The sequence below is a fragment of the Parambassis ranga genome, chromosome 17, assembly GCF_900634625.1.
Source record: "Parambassis ranga chromosome 17, fParRan2.1, whole genome shotgun sequence".
NCBI classification, from domain to species: domain Eukaryota; kingdom Metazoa; phylum Chordata; class Actinopteri; family Ambassidae; genus Parambassis; species Parambassis ranga.
Genome location: NC_041037.1, coordinates 14,253,976 through 14,264,296, shown reverse-complemented (window position 1 = coordinate 14,264,296; position 10,321 = coordinate 14,253,976). Strand labels below are relative to the sequence as shown.

The 10,321-nt window shown below is 41.4% G+C and overlaps 1 protein-coding gene across 1 annotated transcript; it reads left to right on the top strand.

Moving 5' to 3' along the window:
• The first annotated feature begins 58 nt into the window (after nt 1-58).
• Nucleotides 59-8,332, top strand: LOC114450451 (WW domain-containing adapter protein with coiled-coil-like). Its single transcript, XM_028428581.1, has 13 exons — nt 59-369; nt 789-822; nt 1,361-1,550; nt 2,363-2,454; nt 3,405-3,514; nt 3,627-3,724; nt 4,403-4,684; nt 5,130-5,246; nt 5,661-5,809; nt 5,989-6,077; nt 6,385-6,559; nt 6,809-6,936; nt 7,034-8,332. Exons 1-13 carry the CDS (start codon nt 329-331, stop codon nt 7,101-7,103), a joined length of 1,575 nt encoding a protein of 524 aa, XP_028284382.1. The 5' UTR covers nt 59-328; the 3' UTR covers nt 7,104-8,332.
• Nucleotides 8,333-10,321: the final 1,989 nt, after the last annotated feature.

Below are 10,321 nucleotides of genomic sequence, written 5' to 3'. Positions count from 1 at the left end.
TTGGGTGACGTCACGATGGCTACGTCCATCTTTTTTTTTTTTTTTACGGTCCATGGTTTCCTCCTACATCTGCTGCTTTCTGCTGAGCTACATCGGCCGAGTCCAGCGCGTACTGTAACTACATGCCAGATGATGCACTGAGGGTGGTTTTTAATAAAGACCACCAGCTATGCAGTGCTGGAACTCAATGCGCGAATTGTAGGTATATGTTCGACAGAATAGACTTGAGAGCAGACATCAGGAAGCTGAAGAAAAGAGAACTGTGAGAGCAGGCAGACAGGAGGCCACGGTTCCCCCTCAAACACATACACACATCACCACGGCCTTGATGGTGATGTATGCAAGGAAACCAGCAAGAGTCAGCGATGGGTAAATCAACAACAAGCCTTAACGTTTAATGACTTATTAGCGGGCTTTATCCTTTCTCGTGGTTGGAAGGTTTGACGTTTATATTAAAATGTTAGCTGTAACAGCTAAGGCTAACAGACTGACTACAGTTAGTTTGCTCCGAATATGTTTTAGCTAACAGACTAACGTTAATTTCATGTTAGCCAGCTAACATAGTAATCAAAAGTCGTACATTTACAAGCTATATGCTATAGTAGTATACATCAAACATAATAGTTGCTTTGTAGTAGCGCTAACAGCTACTGTTAAAATAGCAAATCAAGCTAACTTGGCTAACAGTAGCTAACTAGTTAGCAAAATATGCTCCGGAAAGTGGCCTAAAGGTAAGAAAACTATCCTACCCAAAACTGACTAACGTATATGTTTTTGTGTCTCCGCAGGTGCAACGACAGAAGGGATTCACAATCCTATCCGGTATGAAATTTTCAATTTGTTAACTGTCATCTGTCATTTCGCTCCAATAGCGCAGCTAACTAAAGTGTGTGGTGGTTAAAAAACCATACACTCTTCGCTGACATGTTGAATATATGTTAATCCTCTCGGTCGCATTTTTAATTTTAAGCCTTGTGTCAGGTGCCCTTTAGGGCCAAAATAATTAAACTTTAAAACACAGTGGATTTGCTCTACATTAAACACTAGGTGCATCACAAAACCTCTCATGATTTGTGTCATTGTTTTAAAATATGTAATTTTTGCTTTTGCATTCACCATGTGCTATTTTAGCTTTAGGCTCACACCAGTGTAGTGCTCTGTTATTACCAACCTTTAGAACATTACAGCAAAAACAAAGCATCCCCCAAAATGTCAAATACCAGGGCATGCCTTCTTTCCAGTAGCAAAATATTATGACCTTATCCAGTTGAAATCTAAACATCTCCTGCTTCAGGAGTACATGGACATCTTATTAAGAGTGACCACAACAACTCTTTCTCCTGTGTATTTTCCTTTCCAGACCCATAAATCTCAGCCAAAAAGCCAGTCCAGCAGCCTTCAGCGCTATGACAAGGTGCGCGATGGCTCATCGGATCCCACGCCCCCTTACAAAATGCTGCGACGTTCAGATGAAAGTCCTGTTAGCAGACATGGGGACAGCACAGGACATGGAAAGAATAAAATGTCTCACATTGTTAGAGGAAAAAATGGTAAGGCTTGGTATAATGCATGGAGTATTGTTTTTATATTGACAGTTTGTTAAAACAGAAGCTTGGTCCTGCAGTATGTTGAGATAAGCTGCAGGCTCATTTTGGCTTATACAGGGTAGACTTACATGGTCTGAGGCAGTACTTACTTTAGCAATTACAGACACCATGAATATAGGTGTAATTATATTTAAGGCTGCCTGTGGAATCCATTCATGCTCATGCTGCTGGTTTAGGTTGCAACAAATCTCAACACGGCCTCTATTCATAAGTGTTTTAGTCGATAGGCTTGTGTTCATTTTAACTTTGTTGCTGATTCTTTACATTATGTCTCATGTTGTCTGTATATGACGGCTTTGTTACCTTTTTTAAATGTTTAAATGCCTTATATATTTCTATGAGTATGCTCTGCCCCACGAGCATTGCGTCTCCGTCATCACCACTACACTAAATCACGATGTATTGATTTGAACCATGTCCTAGCTCTTAAGCTACTTAAGAACATACGCATATAGTTATCTTGACTGCTTGAGCCTGTATTGAATAATTCAAATTGCATAAACTCAAATGGACCTTTATTGAACCCTTATGTGTTTTATATTTTAAATCCTGACTGAAGTATTAGCTTACAGCACTTTGTGGAGCAGGCCTCAGATCACATCATTACTGCTCAAATGTAAATAATGCAAACCCTAAAATAATAACATGCATGACAGAGTTTGTTTCCAGTTGCACAGCTGTGGCTGTCCCTGAGGATTTCGTCCTCTGCAGAATGGTGTGCAGTTTTCATTGCTTGATGAATGGCTTTGTTGCAGGGACCAGCGGCTCTCCTCAGGAGAACTCGCACAACAACAGTTCCCACCATGGTGCTGACTCACATGCAACTCAGAGCAAGCCTGCAGACAGGGTAAGATGCTATCCACAGTTACCTGATACTAAGACTCAAAGTTTATGTTTATCATCTTTTATATGCATTATTTCCACCATAATTGTGCCATTACCATGAAAACTACAACACTTCCTCAAAGTAAAAATATAGGACATAAATAAATGTAGTGCAGTTGTAGATGAAGCATGTGTTTCCTTACTGGAATTGCCAGTATGGCCATTAATATAAAACACACCAGCTCTCATCTAGACTGAAAAGCTTTCTCCATTATTGAGACTGTAAAGTGAGGGATGTTTGCTAGTATGAAGATGGACTTAGATGCTTTGTTGCTAATACATGATACTGCAGGATAGCTTCCCAAAATTGTCTGATAATAAAGTTAAATAGTATGTTGATCTTTACGAACTGACTCATTCTCTAATACACACTATAGCCATCTAAAGTATTTTTTTTATATTGGCTTGTCTGAAACTGCATTTCCTACAATGTGAATGTGAGAGAGTGTGTGTGAGTGTGCAAAGAGTGCATATTGACCCTAGAAAATTAGTAATTATGTGTGAGAAAAGTTTGACTGCTCACAGCTTAAATAGGAATTTAATTGCTTGAGTGAGTTATGTCAAATGCAGTTATATAGTGGTCGGGGTCATTGTTGCAAGTTTTGAAACCGAGAAGTGGGCTATGTTAGTTTCTCATCTACCATCATGCTTTGCAGTCTGTTCTTGCTGATATTAGATAAGGCTTGTCCTTGGTTTGTGTGGAGGCAGTCCTACAAAAACAACCAAGTATATTTATTTTTACATAAGCTAGGTAACATGTGGGAGGTAATTAATAATTCCCGCTTATAATAATTAAAAGCCTGTTCAAATTGTCTTATTGTACAAAACAAAAACAGACTAGCTACTTGACATCAACCAATGTATAATGTTTTTTAACCTTTTATGTCTTCTGTTATGTTCTCTCTGCACAAGGACCCAGCTGATGACTGGACAGAACACATCAGCTCTTCTGGGAAGAAGTACTACTACAACTGTAGAACTGAGGTCTCCCAGTGGGAGAAGCCAAAAGACCTGCTGGAGAGGCAAGGCACTCTCGCATACAAAACATCCTATTCAGTGTCCAGAGAAGAACTACATCCTGTATGTTTGTGCTTTTGTTTTACAAAGTCCGTTTGCCTTTTGTTTTTGCTTTAGGGAACAACGACAGAAAGATGCAGTCAAGATGGCAGCGAACAGTTTCCCCAGGGACATGGACTACAGACAGGAAGCCTTGCAGGACAAAGCCTCAACAAGTAAGCATGATTGAAAACATGAAGAAAATTAAAGCTGCAAGCAGCATTGCGGGCCCTCGCACACCTTGCGATCCACGGGGCCATCGCTGTCTCCTCTCCTATGTTCTCTTCTCCTCTCATTTCCAGAGACGTACAACAAACACATGTTTACAACAGAAATTTCCTGCTGCCAGTAGATGGCGTTGTGATGGTATCGTCCTATTGGCATATATATCTGTTCAGACTCGGGTCCATAGCAGTACTGTAAGAAGCATGAAGTATGTTGGTGGTACTGCAGAAAATACAGTGTTTCTTTGTAATGGCAAATGGTCAACTTTGAGGCCATGCCCCCGCCACACCGTAACACTTTTGCAAGAGTTTTGGAATGCATTTTTGGTCTTGTCTCCTTTGATGACATCAGTGGACTGTTGACATGGCAACATACCAAGCTAAAACAAAGGGGCTACACGATAGGGGGCGCTATAGAGCCATTTTTCTATGTGCGTTTCAAAAGTCAGCACAGTTTTTTCGGGGGAATGAATTTTTCCACCAAGTTTGGTGAGTTTTGGGGCCTGTCAAGGCCTCTAAAAAGGTAATCTTAGGGGGGGGGGTTTCAATAGGGCTCTCGCACGTTTCGTGCTCAGGCCCTTAAAATACTTCATAGTGTTTTGTAATTCTGTGTTTCCTTGCTCTCCACAGAGACCACACCAGGGGACCAGTCCACAGCATCCAACTGCGGCCATTCCTCCTCTTCCTCTTCTTCTCAGACTCTGAACCCTTCTGCTGCAGGCGCTTTAGGTTCCACCCCCTCCAGTATGTCCTCATCCTCTGCTTCCTCTACGGGGCAGGTGCCTCCATCTGTCCAGTCACCATCACCAGCACTGCTCCAGGACCCGGCCCTTCTACATCAGCTCCTCCCAGCGCTACAGGCCACTCTGCAGATGAATAATGGCAGCATGGACATGGCTAAGCTCAACGAGGGTGAGGATGGACTGTTTTGATGGTGAAGAGAGAATGGTGCATTGTGTGTTGTTTGCAGCCTAAAAAGTTTTTAAGACTTATATTCTGTAGTATAGCCATTGTTTTACACAGCTAAACATGTCTTTTTGTCCTTAACCCTGCACTTGTTAGGCGATGAGGTTGTGCTGGGTTGTGCTAACCTGGGTGTCTTTTACAATAAAAGTGCTGCTGTTTTTTGAGAATGTGACACAGTCGCTTGTTGTTTGACCTCCAACTTCTGTCAGCTGGTAAAATTACTTTTTACATCATGAACCCACTGGTTAGGACTGTTGGCACCCACTGTGGTTTCTGATGTAACTTTACATGTTTGTGCACTCACTTGTTGTTCGTCCTTGCTCACTCACCTTTTTGTGTGTGTGTGTGTGTGTGCTTGTGTGCACATACATTCCTTCTTTCTTCCCTCCAGTCTTGGCAGCTGCTGTCACCCAAGCTTCCTTGCGGTCTGTGCTTCATAAGCTCCTCACTGCTGGACCTGCTTTCAACATCACTGCTCTGCTCTCAGCTGCTCAGCACTCCAACCAAGGTATGGCCTCTTTGCTCTTTCTCACCATCTGCTATCAGAAACTAATTTCCTGTTTTTTCCTCCTTTTGCCCGTGAGTCATTTTTTTAAATGACCTTTAGTCAATAAAATTCTGCAAGTTTACTGCTGGAGAGGTTTTTAGATTGACTATTGCTATTATGGAAGGCATTGCTCTGTGTATTCCAATGAGCGTTCTTCTATGTTATATCAGAAAATGTGCTGCATATCAAATTAGTCTTCATGAAACTAAAAATAATGTTGGTTGAATATTTGAGAATAGCAGATGGCCTTGTTAAGTTGCCTCATGAGGTTTCCTCCTTTCTGTACAAGGAACTCTCTTCAGAGACAGCCACTGCAAATGTGCTGTACAAGCTGATGAGTCCCTGTTCCACCAAAGTTGTTTTCCTGTGTTTTAGCCCAGCACTCAAGTCAGTCCCCGGTCTCTCTGACGTCAGATGCATCATCACCGCGGCCATATGTCTCGCCACGGAATGGCACGCCACAGAGCAACCAGAAATCTCTTCTGGGTGGGCACCCCGGGGGCATCCCGTCCTCACAAAACAGGGTGAGCCATGGAACCTTGGAGGACCAGAGTTGTACTTACTCATGACTCCCCTGGTCTGTCTCAGCACTGTATTATGACTGCCCTCATTTGTGCTGTTTTATCTTGGTGTTTTCCTACCACTCCCTAGTACCTCTGTTTTCATTTTTCTCCTCTCTTGGTATGTGTTCTTCTCTCTTCAGGGTAGCATGTCTTCAGGGAAGTCAGGATTAACCCCTTTGTCTCAGATTACTGAAAAACGTCCAGAAGACCCGAGAAGTCTGCAGAGGAGGTAGCTATCAGTGCCAAAATTTAAAAACTATTTATAATGACAGGTTGTATAGGTAGGACTCCTACCTCTGACATAAAAAGTTAATCATGAGATTTGTGTAAAGATCTCACACAGATCTCATGATTAAGTGAAGTGGTATGATATTCACCCAAGTGTCATCAAACTAGAATGAGATTCTGATGTTAGTAAATCATTATGAACGGAATCCACTGATAACTGGCCGCTGCTTCAGTATTCAAACACAGAGACATAACTGCATGTGGATTTGGTATGCTCTATGTGAGGCTAACTAGTATTTTCCCTCTAGTAGCCAGGAGACTGTGTCTGGATCAGGTGTTGCGTTGCCCCACGTTCCCTCCAGCAGCACCAGCCAAACCCAGTCCGACACCACCAGCTCCTTCACGCCCTCCCTGGCAGCTCACTTTGATGAAAATCTCATCAGACATATTCAAGGATGGCCTTCAGAGAACACTGAAAAACAGGTACAGCTTCATGAGACAGAGTGAAGACAAACAAAGACTTTGAGGTGTTTTGGAATTCTAGTGCAACAACTTTGTGGCAGCTCAATCTACAAATGAGAGTTTTCATATGTTAAGTTTTATGCTAAGCTGTGGTTTTAATTTAAAATATATTATATCTTTTTAATTTAAAATATATTCAGTGTTGTGTGGTTTGTGAATCTGTTGTCACAACTTGGCGATAATCATCCCTCTGTTTTCTATTCCCGGCAGGCTGCTCGGTTGCATGAGGACATTCACAACATGGGCAGCTTGTACATGTCAGAAATCTGCACAGAAATGAAAAACCTTCGCTCCCTGGTCAGAGTGTGTGAAATCCAGGCCACACTGAGGGAACAAAGGTGAGACAATGACTAAATGCATGCGTTAGCATGCAGGCCAACTGCAAACATATACACATGCTCATGTATTACCCCCCCCCCCTTTTTTCAACTACAGAATCCTGTTTCTGAGACAGCAGAGCAAAGAGCTGGAGAAGCTGAAGAACCAGAACTCCTACATGGTGTGAGGACCTAAGACGAAAGAGACTTGAGAGAAATGGACACGGACAGCAAGCTGCTCCCACCTGTTTATTCTTTATTCAAGACCAACCGATGAGGTGAAGCTCCATCATTCTGAACATCTGTGTATTTTATTTTCAAATTTGTTTTACAGTCTGCACCAAATGAATTGCTCTCGCTGAAAGGTCAAAACTGAGTCGGACACTTTTAACCAAGCGGACACAGGAGACAGACCTGAGGCTCTTTTCTAACAGCACCTTCTTGGACGTAAAACCTTGGACTGTGTGTATTGTATTGGGTTAACTTGTTTTCTGGTGTGTTTTGACGTGTAGTGGTCAGAAAGAGATTCTAAACAAAAACAAACCATCTCATAACTCATAACTGGTGTGACGGTTCCTTAAGAGGCAAGAGGGTGGGCGAGCTTGTAAGCTTCACCAGACCTCTGAAATGGACGTTGTCATGCATTAAAATGTACGGATTCAGTGGCAGTGATCTTACTGTTATGTTTTATTCACCATACATGTCGGTGGTTTTGCCATCCTGTTGTGTCTTCTTTTACTTTCATGAGATTAGTGAAGACTTTTGGGCAGACCTTTCAGAAAATGTTTAGTGCTTCAGCCATTTTTGTCCCAAGTTGGTGGGAATCTCTGTTGTGGTTTCAGTGCTTCAGATTCACTGGAAAGTCGTGGCTAGTCATAGTCAATGTCATAGCCATTTTGAAAAATGCCTACATTGGACCTGAGTTGGCTGCTTGTACATCTGAGGTTGTATTCATTTGTAGCCGTGCTGGCAGTTTTCCTATTCCTTCTGCTTTTTTTTTTTTTTTTTTTTTTTTTGTATAATTGTCAATGTTTTGTTTTGCTCCCAAGTCCAAATTGGGAAATCTTTCATTCCTCTCATGCAGCTTAGCAAGAGTGTTTGTTCGTAAAAGAATAGAAAAGTGACTGAATTTCCAGTCAGGTAAAGCTAAATTATTGTTGCACATGATTTATTACGTCCTTGTAGTCGTGATGGAAAGAAACTTTATTTTTTCTACAAGGAAACTCATGTTTCGTTTTGTCTTTTTTGTTTTTCAGCTGTCGTGGCTGTAGCCCTTTTATCAACTGACTCTAGCCAGATTTGGCTACTTTTTTTAAAAAGAGTTCATTCATGATGAGAGGGAATACTTTTTATATGAACATCACATTAAACTGCAGTTGTACACTCCAACACTTATAAAGCAAGTTCCTTTGTCTCAGCTATTCTTTTCCTTGATCTTGAATAGTTTTCGCCAATTCGGATGTGCACACTTTTTGTTGGGGGGGTGGGTGGGGGAGGGATCACGTTTTAGGGGCTTTGTATTCCATGAAATATGTGAATAAAATATTATACCACACCTCCTGTTGGACTTTTGCTCACAGCTGATTGAAATGACATGTTTTTTTATGGCTTTCAAGATGAATATGTATTTTTTTTACATGGGAGGAGGCTTTGGATGACAGCAGTGGCATCACACTTTGCTTGTTGGTAGTGATCTGTCAGGTGCCAGTATGTTTGTGTTTTTGGGGCCTGCACATTAGCGATGCATCAATATTTTCTTGCTGATTTATGGCCCTTCTGTGAAGTACCTGTTCCTCCTCTGGCCACAAGATGGAGACAGTGATCAGTGTTCCCTTGAACCTCATTCAGCTTCTCTGAGCATTATCATGCTCCATCAGATTTAAAACCTATTACATTTTACATGTGACATGTTCAGTAACAAACAAAAGATTTGGATAAAATCAAATGAAGTTGACCTGTGTTACAATCTTGCTAAGTTATGAGACCATGGGTCCATTCGTACACAAATGGAGGACCTGACAGACAGATGATGATGGGGAACTATGGAAATGAAGAGTTTAGGATGTCTAATTCATCATTGTGGCGACATCAAATGTGGCCTTTTCATTAGAAGACACCAGCAGCTTCCTTCCTGCCCTGAATGTGGCTCAGTATATACATTTTAGCTAATAAAAATATCCTGATTAAACAGACATATACTGAATGTGACCACACATGTAAACAGAGATTATTGTTTTGTTTGTCTTTGTGTATCCTAAACAAATGGGGGGCAGTTTTCTACATTTCAAACACAGTAACATCATATGTCATAGGGGGAGGGGTCCTCCACGGGCGCTGCAGGTGGATTGGCCACACCCGAACCAGCATCCACAGACGCAAAGGTTAAGATTAACCCCTTCCCTTTAACAGCAAAGCTGGAAAACTCCGGAAGAAGCGGTTGAGTGTGGCAGCATTCGCCGCAGGTCGTTATTATGATGGTCATTTTCTATGATAGTAGAGTCTTTAATCACAGCTGCTGCGCCGGTTTGCGTTGTTTACTTTAATTTAACTTTCACTGTAAACATCTATGAGAGGATGGACTAAAACTGAACTTGATAGTTGCCGACCGAGGTACTACATACCGGCAGAAAGTGGGCATCAAAGTCAGTAAAGCTTTTGTCTGTCTGGAGTAAATATAAATGTAAACGCAGTAACAAACAATTTCAAGAGCAAAACACCACAAGAAACAGTCAGAGGTTTCGCAAGCTAGCTAACGCTTGTATGTTCTTGCCAATTATCGTGTTGGTGGTTAGCTTGGCAGCTACATCAGTTCACTAGTTTTCGTCAAGTCTGCAACCAAATAAAATGTAATGCTACTCCAGTGAAAGTGCTGTTAAATGACCAAAGCGCATATTCACAATATTTTAAGCACAGTTTCTTATTTACCATACACTAGTAGTAAGCTAACATTTGCTAAAATGTTCATTCCGAGTTCGTTAGGCTAGCTAATGGTTTAGCTAGCTGTAATACCTCAGCTATCTTTACAAAAGCAAAAACATGACTCGTGCATTTCAAAAGTAGTGCATACTTTTTTGTTGACACATTTGGCCAAGGCATATGTGTGAAACTTTGCAGATAAATGTGGTACATATTTTTTTTTTGTAAAAAAACGCTTTTTAGTATTAATAGTTTCCCCCTCCCCACAGAAGTCATTATAACACAAGTAGGAGATCTGGTTCAGGTATCATGGCTGTTTCTTTTGCATCGTGGTGCATTTTCATCATGGCACACATGGTAACATGAGAGCCATCATTGATGTGTCTGTTCTTTGCCTACAGTGGTGATCAGAATGTTTTTCAGTGAATTGGGCCTACAGATGTAATCTTCTGTGCAAAATGTACAACATCAGCATCAGAAGATAGTGAGA

What these genes read in the sequence shown, in the direction of transcription:
- LOC114450451 (XM_028428581.1), top strand. Translation starts at nt 329, where the DNA reads ATGGTGATGTATGCAAGGAAACCAGCAAGAGTCAGCGATGG. An exon ending in CATTGTTAGAGGAAAAAATG is followed by an intron (nt 1,551 to 2,362) that starts GTAAGGCTTGGT and finishes GCTTTGTTGCAG; the next exon opens with GGACCAGCGGCTCTCCTCAG. An exon ending in CCGAGAAGTCTGCAGAGGAG is followed by an intron (nt 6,078 to 6,384) that starts GTAGCTATCAGT and finishes TTTTCCCTCTAG; the next exon opens with TAGCCAGGAGACTGTGTCTG.